At 39.2% G+C, this 20,642-nt stretch overlaps 1 protein-coding gene across 4 annotated transcripts in view; it reads right to left on the bottom strand.

The window, feature by feature from the left end:
* Positions 1 to 597: 597 nt before the first annotated feature.
* The window catches only part of WDPCP (WD repeat containing planar cell polarity effector), a 281,383-nt gene continuing 261,338 nt past the window's right edge, over positions 598 to 20,642 (bottom strand). For 2 of the 4 annotated variants that reach the window (XM_080686004.1, XM_080686005.1), the window contains exons 16-18: positions 15,199 to 15,278; positions 11,007 to 11,038; positions 598 to 1,589 (exon numbers count right to left, since the gene is read on the bottom strand). In XM_080686004.1, the coding sequence (XP_080542130.1) occupies positions 1,539 to 1,589; positions 11,007 to 11,038; positions 15,199 to 15,278 (163 nt within the window). In that variant the 3' untranslated portion in view covers positions 598 to 1,538. The remainder of the gene's footprint in view (positions 1,590 to 11,006; positions 11,039 to 15,198; positions 15,279 to 20,642) is intronic. The other 2 variants (XM_080686006.1, XM_080686007.1) reach the window with 2 other exon arrangements.

The raw sequence follows: 20,642 nt of genomic DNA, 5'->3' as shown, positions 1-20,642 counted from the left end.
ACAGGCGTCCTCAAACTACGGCCCGCGGGCCACATGCGGCCCGCTGAGGACATTTATCCGGCCCGCCGGGTGCCGCTGCCTGTCCTGCTTAGCAGCCGACTCATCCCGGGCCCGCAGTGCGCATAGGAATTTGTTCATAGTTTTTTTTTTTTTTAAACTATAGTCCGGCCCTCCAACGGTCTGAGGGACAGTGAACTGGCCCCCTGTTTAAAAAGTTTGAGGACCCCTGGACTATGATCTACTCACATAGGACCTAGAAATGACACTGAACTTTTTTACTAGACTCTCACCTAGTTGAAGAAAACAGTGGCTAGAAAAACAAAAGGATATGGTAGATCAAGAAATGTGGTTTGTATTTTTGGTTAATGATTATTTACTAGAAAATCTGTAGAAAATGTTGCCATCTTGACAAAAACCATATCTTTCTCAATACAATTTTTCTTTAAAAAATTAATTACCTTTTGATTAATGTGATAAAGAAGGATAGGAATAGAAAAATGAAAATTTGCTGGTAGCTCTACATCTCTTTTTAGTAGGGCTCACGTACTAAATATTACTAAAACTTTTCCAGAGCAGTAGAAAACTGAAAAATGTAACTTGAGTTTCACCTTCTTTATTTTGGTCATACCCTCAGGTAGAGATACAGATGAACAGGAAGTAGGGAGAAAAACATAAAGTCTAAAAGCCTTCAGTCTAATTAGCTTTTAACAATAGACTTCAATTAGAATTTACCACATATACAATATTTGAAAAAGATGTTCATTATTATAGACTTATACTTGTAAAATATATGCTTTCTACTAATGAATGGATATCCAGAACTTGGAAAGGTCTGAGATTTTTACTCTGCTTGCAAGGTAAGTTATCAAACTACAGTTTCATGCTGGCATAACACAAGAGACTCCTCGGTCAGAGATAAAGGACACGTTATTGCTCACAATAACAGTACCTAAGGTATCAGTTTTTTGGGGGGAGAGGGGACGCGCTCATTTCCCGGGCACCATTCCTACAGAGTGATGTAGAGAGGGGTAGATGCTGTCTTCGCACTCAGTGGGCTGGGTAAAGGATAGGTATTCTAAACCTGGAAGTTCCTATCTTTTATCACCGGCGGTATCTGTTCCAAGGGTAGTCAGTGCCTCAGCAGTAATTCAAGAAACCCATGGAAAACTGTCTCCCAACAATGGGTCTGAACTGAAATTTTTGCTTAATACTTTATTTGTGATGCAAATTAATGATGTAAACAAGATCACAAGAGCAAATGTTTAAAATACTTAGAACTAAGTTTAAATATTCTACTTTTAAAGCACCAAATAATGCATAATTTACGAACTTTCCAATATTTTACATTATTGAAAATAAGTTAAAGCACTGTAGCACTTTAATTAGGATCATTTGCCATTATGCTACATGTTTTTGAAATGAATAAAACTTTATTTTGAAAACACTGAATTTAAACTCTTAACTAATTTATACTGTCTTTCCTCTTTTTACTCCATACAGGGAGGTTTTTAGTCAGTAAAACACAAATTTCATATTATTTACACCAAACCAAAGTGAACCATTCTGAGAGAACCACCATCTCCAATTTCCTGAAAGCAAACAAATAAAAAGAATTAAAATCATGTTTAAGCAGAGAGTAAAAGTAAGCGACTTAATACTTATATTTTCAGTATTTTTACTTTGAATATTTAAAAACAGTGAAACAAAATAAAAGTTTAAAATGCATTATACATGCAAACAAGAGAACTGTATGTTTATCTTACTCTTAAAATTTTGACACAGCATTCATAAAAATCAGTGAAAAGAAATGAATCAGAGGCATGAAATGGCAAAGGAAGAAAAGGATGTTAGTTGAAACTTGGAAGCATCTGAAGGCTCCTACAATGAAAAGTTGCAAATTGTGGGTCATCATTTCTTTTTTTTTTTTTAAATAAATCTTTATTTTTCAGATTACAGGTGTTCCTCTCCCCCCCCCCCCCCCCATAGCTCCCCTCCACCTGATTCCCCATGCCACCCCATGTCCTTACCCCCCGCCACTGTCTTCATCCATAGGTGTAAGATTTTTGTCCAATCTCTTCCCGCACCCCTCACACCCCCTTCCCCCTGAAAACTGTCAGTCCACTCCCTTTCTATGTCCCTGATTCTATTATATTCACCAGTCCATCTGTTCATCAGATTTTTTATTCACCTGATTTTTAGATTCACTTGTTGGTAGGTATGTATTTGTTGTCTTTTTGTTGTTCATAATTTTTCTCTTTACCTTTTTCTTCTTCTTCCTCTTCTTAAAGAATACCCTTCAGCATTTCATATAATCCTAGTTTGGTGGTGATGAACTCCTTTAGCTTTTTCTTGTCTGTGAAGCTCTTTATCTGCCCTTCAATTCTGAATGATAGCTTTGCTGTGTAGAGTAATCTTGGTTGTAGGTTCTCGCTGTTCATCACTTTGAATATTTCTTGCCACTCCTGTCTGGCCTGCATAGTTTCTGTTGAGAAATCAGCTGACAGTCATATGGGTACTCCCTTGTATGTAACTGTTTTTCTCTTGCTGCTTTCAAGATTCTCTCTTTGTCTTTTGATCTTGGCATTTTAATTATGATGTGTCTTGGTGTTGTCCTCTTTGGATTCCTCTTGTACGGGGTTCTGTGCACTTCCTGAACTTGTAAGTCTATTTCTTTCACCAGGTAGGGAAAGTTTTCTGTCATTATTTCTTCTAATAGGTTTTCAATATTTTGCTCTCTGTCTTCTTCTGGCACCCCAAAAATTTGGATGTTGGTATGCTTAAAGTTGTCCCAGAGGCTCCTTACACTATCTTGATATTTTTGGATTCTTTTTCTTTTTGTTTTTCTGGTTGGGTGTTTTTTGTTTCCTCATATTTCAGATCTTTGGTTTGATTCTTGGGGTACGCTGATCTACAGTTGAATTTCTGTATATTCTTTATTTCAGACAATGTATGCTTAATTTCTGACTGGTCCTTTTCCATTTTTTTGGCATTCTCATTAAGATCCTTAAAGGTCTCACTAAGTTCCTCAGAGGTTTTTAGAAGATTCTTGAGTAACCTTATAAATGTGGTTCTGAACTCTATGTCATCCATTAGTTTGCTTTCCTCCATTTCTTTCATTCATGACATGTTTCTTTGTCTCCGCATTTTGCTGCTTCCCTGTGTTGATGGAGTGGTTTTCTGTGGTAGGTGACCTATAGGGGCCAGTAGCTCAGCCTCCCCAATCACCTGAGGTGGACACTCTTGGTACACCCCCTTGTGGGCTGAGTGCAAAGTCTTGGTGCAGTTAAGCCTTGATTGCTATTGGTACACTGGGAGGAATTGACCTCCAGGACAATTGGCTGTGAGGACCCGCTGTGTCTATAATGGAAGAACTGCTGTGCTGGAGACACACTTATGGGGCAGGACTTGCTTCAGTAGGGCTTTGGTGCTCACTGAGTCTTCCTCTTGAATGTGTCACTTATGGATGTGAGTAGTTGAACTCTGGTGTCATCTCACACTGACCACTAGATACACTAGCTTCTGGATCTCCAATGGGGTGCATGTCAGCTACTGTCTGAGGCCACCCAGCAGAAGCTACAGCAAGAACTACAGTTTTCTCCTCTTTGCTTGTGGTTTGGAGGTTTTGGAGCTGTCTGACCAGAGCTGCAGTTTGTTAGGTTAAGCTGCAATAGGGCAGACCATTTATATGCAAAAGCCGCTGCTTGGAGCTTGGGTGGGTTTGTAGATTGTGCGGGGCGGGGTCTCAGGGAGTCACTAGGCTAGGGCGTGGCAAACAGCGATGGCTGCCAGTCAGCTGTCTCTGCGTCTCTGCGTTTCCAAGTCCCCACGCCCCATGCCCCAGCGCAGTAAACAATTATTCCTGCGCGCACCTCTGCAAGAAAGCCACCCTCACTTTCCGACCCGATGGCAGACAGTCCAGCTTCTCCCCGTAGGAGTTTGGGTCCCCCGTGTCTCCCCAGAAGCTGTAGTTTGGAGTAATCGGGAGCTTGTCTCCCTTCGGGTTGAAAAAAGTAGTGCACCCAGTCGCCCGCCGCCAGCCCGATTCGCGCGCCTCCGTACCTCAGCTTTTCAGTGCTTGTGCACGTCTCAATGCTCTTTTCTCTTTCCTTCTAGTTGTAGAACTTCCCCTCAGCCAGCTTTCCCGTGATTCTGGGTGATAGACGTTTTGTCTTTTAGTTGTAGTTTTAAAATTGTTGTGCGAGGCAGCAGTTTAGGTGTTTACCTATGCCACCATCTTGGTTCGCCCGCTGGGTCATCATTTCTGATTCCACCTATTTGGTTTTACAATATTATCTGTTCTACAGGTCCTATATAGCATATATTTCTTAATTTTGATGTTTTACTAAGTATTTAACAGTGGCTCTTGAGGTAATGGTTCATAGAAAAGATAATGGTTTTATAAGCCCTGTATAAGATTTTACAAAGCTGCAAAGAGCTACTAACAAGAACCTCATCCTTTTCTCATTTCTTTTTCTTTCTCCCCCCAAAAGGACTTTTTATTTTTAAAATTTAATTTATTGAAGTGACATCAGTTAATAAAATTATATAGGTTTCAAGTGTACAATTCTGTGGTACATCACCTGTATATTATATTGTGTGTTTACCACCCAAGTCAAATTTTCTTCCCTCATCATATATTTGACCTCATTTACCTTTACTACTCTCCCAGCCCCTTCCTTCTGGTAACCACCAATCTGTTGTCTGTATCTGTGAGTTTTTGTTTGTTTTTCTTGTTTGTGCATTTGTTGCTTCCAGTTTTATATCCCACATATGGTGCTTGATTTTTTTCTGTCTGACTTATTTTGCTTAGCATGACATTCTCAAAATCCATCCATGTTGTCACAAATGGCAGTATTTCATCTTTTCTTATGGCTGAATAGTATTCCAGTTTATTCTGTATCCAATCCTCTATTGAAGGACACTTCAGTTTCCATGTCTTGACCACCATGAATAATGCTGCATTGAACATAGGGGTGCATATAGCTTGGCAAATAAATGTTTTCAAAATTTGCAGGTAGATATCCAGAAGAGGGGTTGCTGGGTCATATGGTAAGTGTATTCCACTTCCATATTATTTTCCATAGTGGTTGTACCAGTTTACATTCCCACCAGCAGTGATTGATATGATCATATGATATCCACAACCTTTCCAACACTTATTATTAGTCTTGTTGATAATAGCCAGTCAAACAGGTATGAGGTGGTATCTCATTGTATTACCATAGACACCACAGACACCACAGAAAAACAAAGGATCATACTAGAGTACTATGAAAGACCGTATGCCACCAAACTCAATAACCTAGAAGAAATGGGTAACTTCTTAGAAATATATAACCTCCCTAGACTGAATTGAGAATAACTGGAAAATATATATAGATGGATCAGCAGTGAGGAAATTGAAACAACCATCAAAAACCTCTGAAAAAGTAAAAGTCCAGGATCAGATGGCTTCACTAGTGAATTCTACCAAACAGTCAAAGAGATTTAGTATTGACAGTCTCAAACTCTTCTAAAAAATTGAAAAGGCAATATTTTGCCTTCCTAACACATTTTATGAGGCCAATATAATCCTGATACCAAAACTTGGCAAGAATAACACGAAAAAAGAAAATATCTGATGAATACAGATGAAGAAATCACAAACAAAATACTAGCAGATCAAATATAAAATACATTAAAAAAATACATCATGATCTAGTGGGGTTCATTACAGAGTCACAAGGATGGTTCAATCTACGCAAAACCATCAATGTAATACACTATACCACATTAACAAATAAAGGATAAAAACCATATGATCATATCAATAGATGCAGAAAAAGCATTTGACAACATTCATTTATGATGAAAACACTCAGTAAAAAAGACCATATATGACAAACCTCCAGTTAATGTACTCAATGATGAAAAACTGAAAGCTTTTCCTCTAAAATCAGGAACAAGACAAGGATGTCCACTCTAATCATTGCTAATCAGCATAATACTGGAAAGTCCTGGCCAGAGCCATCAGTCAAGAGGAATAAATAAAAGGCATTCAAATTGGGAATGAAGTAAAATTGTCACTTTTTGCAGATGACATTATTCTTTATATAGAAAAACCTAAAGACTCCATCCCCAACAAGGATTTTATGATAGGACTAGAGGCCCGATGCACAAAATTCATGCAAGAGTAGGCCTTCCTTCCCCCCGCTGCCAGCACCAGCTTCCCTCTGGCACCCAGGACCCGGGCTTCCTTCTGGCCTCCAGCAGGCACCAGGATCCAGACTTCACTCGCAGTCCGGCTTTGTCTGGAAGAACATTCAGTCTAATTAGCATATTATGCTTTTATTATTATAGATTCTGAACCTGGAGGATGTAAGACTAACAGTGAGTGATATTATTTGAAAATAGCACAGTGGGGACATTTAAAATATATATTTTTTAATTGATTTAAGAGAGAAAGGGAGAGGGAGAGAGAAACATCAATAGTGAGACAGAATCACTGCTCAGCTGTCTCCTGTACATCTCCCACTGTGGGTATCGACCCCACAACCTGGGCAGGAATTGAACCGTGATCTCCTGGTTCCCAGGTTAATGATCAACCACTGAGCCATGCTGGCTGGGCACAGTGGAGACATTTTTGAAAGTTTGGAGATAGCCTACTTAGAGCTGAAATGGTAAAGGAGAAAGGTAAAGAAGAGTAGGGCTAAGGGTTGTACTTAAACTAACATTTCATAATTGGAGACATTTCTCTTAAAAGTTATTCCTCAAGTTATATCTTGAAAGTTCTTTTTGCTGAGAAGCCTTTCAGAAAGACATTAAATTATAGTATTTCAAATAGTTGTACCTCAAAAAACCCCACAAAAAACAAGGTGGCTAGCAAGTAAGGGAAACATATGTGTGCAAGTGCTTGTGGATCCTGATGTATAGAAGAAAAAAAAAAAACCACACCTGGAGAATGAGGTAACAAAAAGAATGAGTAATTTAATATTGCCTGGGGCTTTTGTGTGCGTGCTGGCTTTAGCTTTCAATTTTAAAATAAAAAATTATTTATATAAGCACCGGTATTTAAAAAAAAAACAAACGTAAGATCCATCTCATAGTTATAAGGTACTATACCAAAATATATTTTTTTACACCACTATAACAGTCATTGAGAAATCTGGACTTAGCTTTTGGTCTTGTTCAGTAACTGGCAGAGATCCTAGGTAAATTATTTTCCTAATAACTGGATGTAATTGTCGCTTGAAGGCCAGACTTTGCATAACCGGGAAGTATCATCTGTTTCAGCCATATTCTTGATATTCTGTAGTGTCTTCCTCTATCCAGGCCTTAATACCTCTCTTACATTAGGAATTACATTTAAAAACAATTAGAGCGTCGTCCTGATATGAAAAGGTTGCAGGTTTGATCCTCGGTCAGGGAACATACAAGGATCAACCAATGAATGCATAAATAAGTGGAACAATAAATTGATGTCTGTCTCTGTTTCTCTCTCTCTCCTCCTCCTTCTCCATCCCTCTCTCTAAAATCAATGAAAAAAAAAAGATCAAGAAAATTAAAATAAAATCCATCCTATTTTTAAAGAAGACTTCAGAGTATTTCCAGGTTTCCATGAAAGTCTGTTTCATGCTGTAACATTGACCGATACTCTATGTATTTTATAGCAATTTTTGATGATCAGTGAAATAATGTATTTTGTATACTCAGTTAATAATTATTAACAATAAAATATATTCATTAAATTTTGGTTAACAGAAAGATACAAAATTTACCCATAGTCCTACCAGTCATATGGAAACTATGGTTTCATGTGTATTTGCTTCTAGTCTCTTTTTTTCCACGTATATGTTTTGTTTTGTTTTAAAACAGCAGAAATCATATTGTATTTACAATTCTCTGTATTTTTGGTTTGGGTGTTTTGGCTTCACTTTATTCTTCAATGCTCCCACACAGTCTTTGTTTTTAATGGCTAAATGTTATTTCATTAAATACTATAGTGCTCCTTAATCATCCCTTTTATTTTTGTTAAACTTATACTGTTGCCATTTTCTTCTTTTTTATAAATAATACTATGAAAGACACTTGGGCATGAAGTGTTTTCTTTGTTTGGGAGTAGTTCCTTGCTGTAGAGCTTTAGCAGTAGAATTAAAGGATAAAAATTTATGAAATTTTAGGCCCCTGGATAAACAGTATAGAAGTGGTAGTTTTGGTTTGTTTCTTCCCTAGTTTGGGAGGAGGTGGTTTTGTTTGGTAATAGGAAGTTGTAGTTTCAACAGAGACTAATCTTCATGTGATTAAGTTCTGAAACTGTGCTCACCCTTGACTGAAAGGCAACATGTTAATTCATGCAATAACTTAATACAACAAAAGGGTTTTCCCCAGTCCCTCATTTGAGCTCTACATATAGTTAAGTGTATTTTCTGAGCCACACCCTGTTGCTGTTACCTAATGTTAGGCAATACCAGGTCACCTTTCTTTTTAAATGTATACAAACTTTCGTAAGCAAACTCTGCAGACAAGTTAAAGTTTGCTTTGCTACAAACTGGATTTTGACCTGTTGCTCGTTTAATACAGATATCTTTTATTAAAAAATGTAGAAATTGGCAAAAGACCTGAATAGATACTTCTCCAAAGAGGACATACATATGGCCAATAGTCGTATGAAAAGGTGCTCAACGTCATTAATCATCAGAGAGATGGAAATTAAAAGCACAATGAGATCACCTCACACCTGTCAGAATGGGTATTATCAAGATATCAATAAACAAGTGTTGGTGAGGATGTGGAGAAAAGAGAACCCTGAGGATGTGGAGAAAAGGGAACCCTCATGCACTGGTGGTGGGAATGCAGACTGGTGCAGCCACTATGGAAAGCAGTATACCAGTAGAATTACCTCAAAAAATTGAAAAATGGAACTGCCTTATAACGCAGTGCTTTCACTTCTGGAATCCATCCAAAAACCCGAAACACTCATTTGAAAGACTATATGCACCCCTATGTTTACTGCAGCATTATTTACAATAGCCAAGATGTGGAGCAGCCCAAATGCCCATCAGCAGATGAGTGGATAAAAATGGTACATTTACGCAATGGAATACTACTCAGCCATAAAGAAAGAAGGAGATCTTACCCTTTGAAATAGCCTGGATAGACCTGAAGAACATTATGCTTAGTGAAATAAGCCCATCTGAGAACGACAAGTACCATATTATTTCATTTGTATGTGGAATGAACCAGATAAACTAACAAAATAGAAACAGACTCATAGAGAGAACAGACTGACAGCTGTCATAGGGGAGGGGGTTGAGGGCTGGAAAAAAAAAATGAAGGGATGAAGCAAAAAAGAGCTATGTGAATAGGATTTCTGTCTTTTTTTTTTCCAAAACCCTATTTGAGGACATGTTTAGTTTGTTTTTCAGTTTTCTAACACAGCATTCTTGAGTGTGAATCAAATGCAAAAAATGTTTCTATTTAGATGAATTTACTATTTGCATGTTTTTAAAAATTAAGTCAGTAAGAACAATAATAATGTTTTGGAATTTATAAAATGCTTTCACATTACCTAATTTGATATAATCCTATGATATTATTAAATATAATTATTCCCATTTGACAGATAAGGAAGTAGGTATACAAAATGTGTGGCAATGAGGAAGAAAGGGCACAAAACTGGAATTGAGACAGTTTGCCTACAAATCCTGCATTCTTTCTATTATACCATTATGCCTCTCAAAGTACTCCCATTGCCTTTTTTTGTCTTAGCCTCCCCAAATTCAGAGCTAAAACTCAGTTTCAATATTGAACATCAATATAGATATATCCATAAAGAAGATTGAAACAATTATATTGATGATTATTAGTAGTATTAGTAGAAGTGAATTTAAGTTTACATACACCATTCTCTATACTTTGGTATAAGTTTGAAATTATCCAGAATTAAGTTTAAAAATGTATTAGTTCCATACAATTAACAAATTCCTACCAAATACATGGTCACAATGGTTTCATGAAAATCCTGTGGTGTATGTGAAATTATCTCTATTTTGCAGATGAGGAAGTTGAGGCTTACAGAGATGCAATGATTTTTCCAAAGTTATAATGCTAGTAGTTGTGGAACTATCATTCAAACTCAAGTTTCATAGTGAATCAGTCACTATAATCCACTATGGGTTTTTAATAAAATGGTGAGGCTTTCTCTGACTTACACCTAAGCTTTCTGAAATTAGTCTAACAGGTCACTGATATCATCTCTCAAAATGAACTTCAATGAAATGTCAGTGGCATAATATGGAGAGGGATCTCACACGCATTGCTCATTAATATTACACATAAATGTGATAAAAATGACAAGGATAACTTGTCATTATTACAAACCTTTCATTTTTAAACTTAATCCTGGATAATTTCAAACTTATACCAAAGTATAGAGAATGGTGTATGTAAACTGCTGTATTACTCATCACCCACTTTCATCAATTATCAACTCATGTGACTTAAATTCACTTATACACCGCCCCCCCCCCTTCTCCTCACGGGTTATTTTGAGGCAAATTTTAGACATATAATTTCATTTGTACATATTCCATGTACACAATTTTATGTTTCAGAAATAAATATTTTAGTAATCACAATTTTGAAATACTGAAAAGCTGAGTAGTTTTCTAGAAAGATGTTTCCACTTAATGTATACCAGTAGGCAGTTTCCTGAGTTCAAAACAATTACATACAGCCCTAGTTGGTTTGGCTCAGTGGATAGAGTGTTGGCCTGCAGAATGGAGGGTCCTGGGTTCAATTCCGGTCAAGGGCACATGCCTAGGTTATGGGCTTGATCCCCAGTAGGGGGCATGCAGGAGGCAGCCAATCAATGATTATCTCTCATCGTTGATGTTTCTATCTCTCTCTCCCTCTCCTTTCCTCTCTGAAATGAATAAAAATATATTAAAAAACAACAACAACAATTACAGTATGCTTTTCTCTTGGAATTTAATTCTTATAAGAAACAGTAATAGAAAGTGTTTTACCTGTCCTATGCAGTCTTCTCTTACTTCTCCTTCTAAAGTAAAAGATCACAACATTAATTATCTTAAAATCTAATAAAGGACCTTAACAAAAATTTTTAACAGAATCTTTTAACATCCTCACTAAACGAAGAAATACTTAAAACAATCATAATGTAAACACATTAATACTAAAATACTAAAAACTCAGAGAAAGCAATAAACAAACCTCAAAATAGTAATAAAGTAACAATTATTCTCCTACATACATGTTATGGCCAATATCTACACTGGAATCAAATGAACAGCTATGCCTATATTGTGCCTTTTCTCATTAAAACGGCGCCTTAAAACTTGCATAGCAAGTAAGTTTCATCTACGTGCCGATTCTGGTTGATTAGTGGGGGTTATCCAGGGAACTGTGGAACTGTGTTGAGAAGTTTTTTGAGGATTTATTATTATTTTGCTTAATGGAAAAGAATACTGTATTTGATTAATGGGGATCTGCTCTCAAAGCAGTGATATACCTGCTGACCCTGGCTTAGTACATCAAAATGATGCTTTTAAAAGAGGCATCCTTACTTAAATTTATGTCATTAGGCTAAGAGAAAAGAACTGTAATTACGGCCTCAATCTGATGTCTCACTATTTATGGATATTGGGCAGACATCAATGTACATATTCTCATTTTTGAAACCAGTAACTGCTGGTATTTATAAGTCCCAGTACAGTACTTAGTGAATGCATGCATGCACCACCCATTTGGCACTATGCTTATGTTAACTTGTAAGTTTTCTAAAGCTCATCAGCAGCATTTTATTCCTCCTTGTAGTCCTAGCACCAAGAAGTGCCTTGATGATGATTACATTTCTGTAATAGTGTGTGTCTTCTCTAAGTTGTCTAGCTGTGTTCTCTCTTAACTGGTTAGCTTCTTTACATGATTTTTATGAATTCTTTGCCAAGCAGTTCATGGATCCCTTTCTTTAGGGTGGCTTACTAGAACTTTATTAATTTCCTTTGATAATGTTATATTTGCCTGAATTTTTGTGATGCTTATAGCCTTGCATTGGTGTTTGTGAATTTGAAGGAGCAGGAGCCTCTTCTGTTCATTACAGATTATTTTTGTCAGGTAAAGACCTACTCCTGCCAGGCAACCAGATAGACAGGCTTGCCTCCAGGATGGCAGTTGAGCAGGGCCAGGGCCGGGGCCAGGCCATGAGGCTGCTTCCAGTTTCACAGTCACATCCTTGGCCTGTTACTTGTGCCGGTGTATCTCCTGCCAGGTCCCCAGGTGATTGGGGCTACTTCTGGGTCCATGTTGGCAGGCTTATTACTTGGGGTGCAGATCAGCGTGTCTCTTCCCAGGTCCCTCGGTAAGACTACTTCTGAGATTGAGCAATTGGAGCTGGTCATAGGGTTGCTTCCAGGTCCACAGTTGGTCTGCAGATAGTGGGCCTGTTATTGGGGTCATACACGATGTGGTTCCTGCCAGCTCCATGGGGCTGGTAGTATGGCCATGAGTGAGTGGGGCTGGAGCCATGATCCCAGGGGGACAGAGCTGTTCCTGGGTCTGCAGTCAGGTCTGTGTTCATCAGGCCTGCTATCGGGGTGTGGGTGTGCCTTGGCAATGTGTTTTTCCCTGGTCTCGGGCTCCGCTAGGGTTTGCAACTTCCTACTTGGATTTTGAAGCTTTTGGAGTGGCCCTTTTTTTCATGGATATTTGCTAGTTTAGTGTTTCTGTGGAGGAATGAGGGGGTCTCATATTCTGTTATGTTGCTAGTAACCATCAACTTTCAATTTCAACTTTAGTGCTGGCCTTGTTGAATATAATTAACTCTACACTTTTCTTTTTTTTCTTTTTTTTTTTTTAAATATATTTTATTGATATTTTACAGAGAGGAAGGGAGAGGGATAGAGAGTTAGAAACATCGATGAGAGAGAAACATTGATCAGCTGCCTCCTGCACACCTCCCACTAGGGATGTGCCAGCAACCACGGTACATGCCCTTGACCGGAATCGAACCCGGGACCCTTGAGTCCGCAGGCCGACGCTCTATCCACTGAGCCAAACCGGTTTCGGCAACTCTACACTTTTCTTAAAATTCAAGGGAAAACAAACTTAGAGGGAAAATACCATTTTTTTTTCTACTGAGAATCCCATATCTTTAAACCATTAATACAAAAAAAAATCACTTTAAATTATTTATTCAAGGGCCCATCCTTTATGAGACTCATTCCATTGAAATTGTGACTTCATAGGTAAAAACAACTGAAGAGCTGGAGTGACAGTATTTTGAGTCAGAGATGGGACCATATATTAAACAGGTGTTGTGACATACAGATAGTAGACCTGTTTGTGTGTGTGTGTTGGGGAAGGGGGAGAGAAATGTTAGTACTGCTACATGCCTGTCACTATGCAGTACTGCTTTAAAAATTCTTCTTTCTCTGCTATCCACTTCCCTCAGATGCTGAAGTTGCTCTCATGCATGTCCTTCCCTGGCCTATCCAGAAGAAAGGGATAGGCATGTGAAGAAAGGAAGTCACAGAGAAGGACAGGAGAGGCACGTGATGTTTATATTACCATCACATGCCTCTCTTGCCCTTCACTGTGACTTCCTTTCTTCTAGATTTTGCATTCCAGCGTCTCAAAGATTTAGTTCAGCAGAATTGGCCCATTATCAGAGGGAAAGGTAAGGAAATGAGTAGGCCAAGCTTAGAGTCATCTTTAGGGGACAGTGAAAACTTCCCAATAGTAACTACCTTTGTCCCTTCACAGCCAGTCATCTGTGTGTTGTTTGTGCTTCCATTTTCATAATATCTCACGCAATTTCTTTTGCATGTTGAAATTGTACTTTGCGGGCCACCAACTCAGCTTGACTGGAGGTGATTACTTTGTTACTTTTTCACTTTTTATTTGGTACCAGTTTTAGGGAGTATATTACATGACTGCCTTATATTATAACTAGAGGCCCAGTGCACAAAATTCATGCACTTGGGGTGGGGGGATGTCCCTCAGCTTGGATTGTGAGAGGGTGCAGGCCACACCAAGGGACCACACTGGTGCACGATCGGGGCCAGGGAGGGACGTGGGAGATTGGCCAAGGCATGTCCAGCCCATCTTGCTCAGTCCAGATCGGCCGGACCCCAGCAGCAAGCTAACCTACTGTTGGAGCATCTGCCCCCTGGTGGTCAGTGCACATCATAGTGATTGGTTGAGCAGCCTTAGCATATAATTAGCATATTACACTTTGATTGGTTGAATGGCCAACCGGACAACCAGACACTTAGCATATTAGGCTTTTATTATATAGGTCTAGTGGCCTGGTGCACGAAATTTGTGCATGGAGCGGGGGTTGTCCCTCAGCCTGGCCTGCACTTTCTCTAATCTGGGACCCCTTGGGGGATGTCCAACTGCCGGCTTAGGCCCAATCCAACCAGCAGTCAGACATCCCTCTCACAATCCGGGACCACTGGCTCCTAACCACTTACCTGCCTGCCTGCCTGATCACCCCTAACCACTCTGCCTGCTGGCCTGATCAACCTTAATTGCCCCCCCCTTCTGGCCTGATCACCCCTAACTGTCCCTCCCCCCCACCCGCCGGCCTGCTTGCCCCAAACTGCCCTCCCCTGCTGGCCTAATTGCCCCCAACTGCTCCTGCCCCCGCCCCCCCCCCCCCCCCCCCGCTGGCCTGCTCACCCCCAACTGCCCTCCCCTGCCGGCCTGATCACACCTAACCACCTCTGCCTCGGCCCCACCACCATGGCTTTGTCTGGAAGGTCTCCCGGTCTAATTAGCATATTACCCTTTTATTAGTATAGATACTATGTACATTTCTTTCCTATAGAATTGGGCAAAAATCATGCCACTTTTCTCAGTGACCTTCAGAGCCTGGTTTCTCAGTGTAATCTCCAGGCCAGCAGCATATACATCACTTGAGAGCTTGTAGAAATTCAGAATTATGGGCTCCCCCCAGACCTAGTGAATGAGAATTAATATCGTAATAAGATCCTCACATTTATTTGTATGTTCACTAAAATTAAATTTGTGTTATAAGCAGGTATTTTGCATTATATCAACCAAGTCCCGTCTTATAGCAAACTAACTAGAAATGTCCAGGGCTTTCTTATTTTTACTCATTTACTGAAAGCGCTTGCCAGGTATAATCCCGTTTTTCTGTTATACTTTGAATGCTTTGGGTACTGTGGATACCATTACCTTTCTTAAAACAGGCCTTATCCATCAAAGCTTCAGCACAGGTGTCTTTTTCAAGTTCATTCCTTCTGTCAAATACTTGTCTGTTGTATAAAGTTTTTTTTTTTTTTAATTGGGTAAAGGGTAAAAAGAAAATTATATAGTTAAATATGTTACAGATTTTTAAATATTAAATATTTTCAAACTTCGGAAGTTTTAAAAAATGTAATTAAAAATTTCCTTGGAACATTTCAACAATGTAATAATTTAAATATCATAATGTTAAAAACATTGAAAACTGATTTTAATTTTCCCACCACTGAGTATTTCATAGGACATTTTCAAGAGTATTAAATCCAACTTTAATATACAAATAAAATATTTTATGCATAATTTTCAAGAATGTCATATAATTTGAATCACACATTATAATGTTTGTGACTAGCTTCTGTCACTCAGTATAATGCCCTTACATTCATCCAAGATGTTACATGTATCAATAGTTTGTTACTTTTTATTGCTGAGTAGTACTTTATTGTATACTAGAGGCCAGGTGCACGAAATTCGTGCACGGGGGGGGGGGGTGTCCCTCAGCCCAGCCTGTACCCTCTCCAATCTGGACCCCTCAAGGGATGTCTGACTGCCCATTTAGACCTGATCCAGGTAGGATCGGGCCTAAACGGGCAGTCGAACATACCTCTCACAAACCAGGACTGCTGGCTCCCAACTGCTTGCCTGCTTGCCTTCCTGATTGCCTCTAACTACTCCCCTGCCAGCCTGATTGCCCCTAACTGCCCTCCCCTGCAGGCCTGGTCACCCCTAACTGCCCTCCCATGAAGGCCTGGTCACTCCTAACTGCCCTCCCCTGCAGGCCTGGGTCCCTCCCAACTGCCCTCCCCTGCAGGCCTGGTCGCCCCAACTTCCCTCTTCTGCCGGCCTGGTCACCCCTAACTGCCCTCTCCTGCAGGCTTCATCGCCCCCAACTGCCCTCCCTTGCAGGCCTGGTCCCTCCCAACTGCTCTCCCCTGCTGGCCATCTTGTGTCCACATGGGGGCAGCCATCTTTGACCACATGGGGCAGCCATCTTGTGTGTTGGAGTGATGGTCAAACTGCATATTACTCTTTTATTAGATAGGATAGAGGCCTGGTGCACCGGTGGGGGCCAGCTGGTTTGCCCTGAAAGGTGTCCCAGATCAAGGTGGGGGTTCCCTTGGGGCGTGGGGCGGCCCGGGCGAGGGGCCTGTGGGGGTTTGCAGGCTGGCCACGCCCCCCCCCCCCCCCCGGTGACCCAAGCGGAGGCCCTGGTATCTGGGGTTTATTTATCTTCTATAATTGAAACTTTGTAGCCTTGAGCAGAGGCAAGCCTCCTGCTTGCTCCATGGCCGCAGCCATTTTTGTTGGGATTTTTTTATCTTCTATAATTGAAACTTTGTAGCCTTGAGTGTAGGCCTGGGCCGGCCAGGGCGGCAGGGAAGCTTGGCTTCCTCCACTGCCAGGGAAACCCAAGCCTCCTGCTTGCTGCAGCTCCGTGGCCACAGCCATCTTGGTTGGGTTAATTTGCATACTCACTCCTGATTGGCTGGTGGGCGTGGCTTGTGTGTAGCAGAGGTATGGTCAATTTGCATATTACTCTTTTATTAGATAGGATAGATGTACCAGTTTGTTTATTCACCTATTGAAGGATATTTATTTTCCCAGGTTTTGGCAATTATGAGTAAAATGGCTATAAACATTCATGTACAGGTTTTTATGTGACATGAATATTTGTTCTACAGAAATTAAAACTCAAGAATAGCATTGTTGAATTAGATGATACCTTATGTTTAACTTTGTAGGAAACTGCTCAATTCTTTCTTACCATAGCTGTACCATGCTATGTTCTCACCAGCAATGTATGAGAGTCCCAGTTGCTCGGTGCTTGGTATTGTCAGTATGTTTTTATTGTAGACATTTTAATAGGTATGCAGGGGTATCTTATTATGATTTTAATTTTGCATTTCCCTCATGGCTAATGATGTTGCATATTTTTCATGTGCTTATTTGCCATCCATATATCTCCTTATTAAAGTGTCTGTTCAAATTCTTTTGCCCATTTTAATTGTGGTGTATTTTTTTGTTTGTTTTTTGTCTTATTGTTGAGTTTTCAGAGTACTTTATACATTTTGGGCACTAATACTTGATCTGTTATGTGATTTGCAGATATTTTTCCTAGCATGTAGCTTGTCTTTTCATGCTCTTAACAGTGTCCTTTGAAGAGCAAAAGTTGGTAAAATCCACCTTACCAGTTTTGTTTTATCCTCAGCCAAGGATATGTTTATTGATTTTAGAGCGAGAGGAAGAAAGGGAGGAGGGGAGAAAAGGAGAGAAATGTTTGTCAGTTGTCTCCCATATGTGCCCTGACTGGGGACGGACCCATAAAATAGATATGTGCCTTGATTCCTATCCCTCAACCCTTTGGTGTACCAGATGATGCTCCAACCAACTGAGCCACCTGGCCAGGGCCATTTTACCAGTTTTTTAAATGATGTCAAATCTAAGAATTCTTTGACTACTTCCAGATCATGAAGATGGCTTCCTATGTTTTTTTCCTAAAAGTTTTACATTTTATATTTCTATCTATGATCCATTTGAGTTAAATTCTTGAATCGGGTGTTAGGTTTTTGCCATACAGATTTTGAACATGTTTTGTTAGATTTGTTATCTAAGTATTTCCTTTGTTTTGGAGCTATTGCAAAATTAAAAATTTTCATTTTCAATTGTTCTTTACTAGTATAAAAAGTATAGTTGACGTTTGTGTGTTGGCTGTATATCCTGTGACCTTACAAACTTACTTATTAGTTGTATGTGTTTTTCTGTAGCTTCCATGCGATTTTCACATAGACAACCACATTGCCTGCAAATAGGGATGGTTTAACCTTTTCTTGACCAAGCTGTATGTTTTTTCTTTCTTTTCTTGACTCATTTCACTGGCTAAGACTTTCAGTACAAGATTGGTGAGAGTGGACAACTTTGTTGTGTGCCCAGCCATGTTCCCAATATTAGGGGGAAAACAGTCTTTCTCTACCAAGTATGATGTTAGCTGTAGTATGTTTTATCCTTTTTTTGTAGCTGTTCTGTAGATTGAGGAAGCTCCCTGTTATTCCTTGTTTTCTTAAAATTTTATAAAAAATTATGAATAGGTATTCAATTTGGCCAAGTGTTCTTTCATGCACTAGTTGATTTAATCAACTAAATTTTCTTTAAATTGTCAGTATAGTAGTGAATTTCATTGATTGATTTTTGAATATTGAATGAACCTTACAGAGAAACCCCAATTACTCACAGTGTATTTTTCTTTTGATATATTAATGAATTTGTCTCTGGGAAGGGACATGCAATGCTTGGTGTACCTTGAGGTACAGGTAACAGGCCAATAGGTTGGTCTATAAAGAAAAAATATTACAAGGTTGTTTCAGGGCTTTTCAGGCCCCATTTAGAGAATTTTCCTGCAGATCTGCCATATCTGCAGAATGCAATTCAGCAACCCTGTCCAGCTCTGTTTTCAGTTGTACATGAAATAGCAAAACCAAAGCCTATTATTTAGTTACTAGAGGCCTGATGCACAAATTTCGTGCAAGTGTAGGCCTTCCTTCCCCTGGCTGCTGGCATCAGCTTCCCTCTGGCACCCGGGACCTGGGCTTCCCTCGCAGCCCCGGCTTTGTCTGGAAGGTCATCTGGAAGGATGTCCAGTCTAATTAACATATTATGCTTTTATTATTATAGATAATTTTTTGTCTGTATGGCACCATCTTTCTTAGGTAATTTTTTTCTTTCCATAGTTGCCTCCATGAAGGTTTTAATTTTTTAACTTTTTTTCATCTTTCTTTTTTGACATAGAAAGGTATGGGAACCTAGATTTAAAAATAACTGCAGGAGCCCTGACTGTGTGGCTCAGTTGATTGAGCGTTGTCCTGTGCACCGAAGGGTCGCTGGTTCAATTCTTGGTCAGGGCACATACCCAGATTGTGGCTTCGATCCCCCAGTTAGGATCTATATTGCAGCAACTGATTGATGTTTCACTCTCACATCATGTTTCTCTCTCCCTCTCCTTTCTTCTTTCTCTAAAATCAGTAAAACACACACACACACACACACACACACACAAACTTAATTCTTAAAAAACAAAAAAAAACTGCAGGAGATCATATCTGAGAATAGGAAAAAAAGCCCCTTGAAGTGAATCTTTTAAAAATGGAATTGAAAGTCATAGTAAATAATGACAATTTAACTAAAAATAAAAGGTAAAAACATAGATAAGCTTATTTTATATAAAAATGTAAGTTATAATTTCAATTCACGAATTCTTAGAAGACACAAAGAGTAACTCAGTTTGATTAGGCGGGTGAGAAGAGGTGCTAGTGCAAAAAAGAACAGACTGTGTAAGAGCATGATATACTATATGGCATCTTTGACTTTGACAACGTTGATACATGATCATAAAAGAGGGACATTTTTTTCAATAAGTATTTAAGGATTTTATTTTTTAAGGCTTCTATTAATACTTTACTAATAAGCTAATTTTCTTTTATAATTCTTTTAATTTTATTATCCTTGTGGTTTTTGAATGAGATCTACACTTTATCCATTTTATTGACTTCATGAAACAGTCTTTTTTATTTTTTAATATGTTTGTATTGATTTTAGAGAGAAAGGGAGAGGGAAAGAGAGATAGAAACATTTATGAGAGAGAAACATTGATTGGCTGGGGACTACTGGGGATCTAACCCACAACCCAGGCAAGTGCCCTGACGGGAAATTGAACCAGTGACCTCCGGTGCATGGGCTGATGCTCAACCTCTGGGCAACACCAGCTGGGCCATGAAACAAGTTTTTTGTTTTGTGAAAAATTTTCAGTTGTTTTGAAATCTGTCTGCATTATATGTTGGTTGTTTACATAACTGACAGTCAGTGAAAGCACTGATGAATTAACAATTAATAGGTGAAGAGAAATGCTAGTCTTCACTGGGGAGTATGGACTAAGTTTACAAGTAGTTCTTTTTTTTTTTTTTTAATCTTTATTGTTGAAAGTATTACAGATGTCCCCTTCTCTTCCCCATTGACACCTTCTAGCCTGCACCCGCCCCACCCCAGGCCTTCACCACACGATTGTCTGTGTCCATGGGTTATGCATATATACATATAAGTTCTTTGATTAATCTCTTCTCATCCACCCAACCACCTACCCCTGCCTTCCCTCTGAGATTCACCATTCGCTTAGCATAATACTCTCCAGGTAAAATATTTCACATTATGAAGACTTTAACCACAGTTTTAGATAATAAATAAGGATATTCTTTTGCTGAAATTTTATGGTATTTTCAATGCAAAGTTATGAAGTTTGAATGCTCTGAGTTTTGTGGAAGAAAAATACTATGCAAATAGTACATATCACATGAAGTCCACTAACAAAGGATAAAAGTTTCAAAATA

Source organism: Plecotus auritus (assembly GCF_963455305.1).
Source record: "Plecotus auritus genome assembly, chromosome: 8".
NCBI lineage: Eukaryota > Metazoa > Chordata > Mammalia > Chiroptera > Vespertilionidae > Plecotus > Plecotus auritus.
The sequence above is the reverse complement of the archived record's forward strand: the minus strand, read 5'-3'. Positions and strand labels throughout refer to the sequence as shown.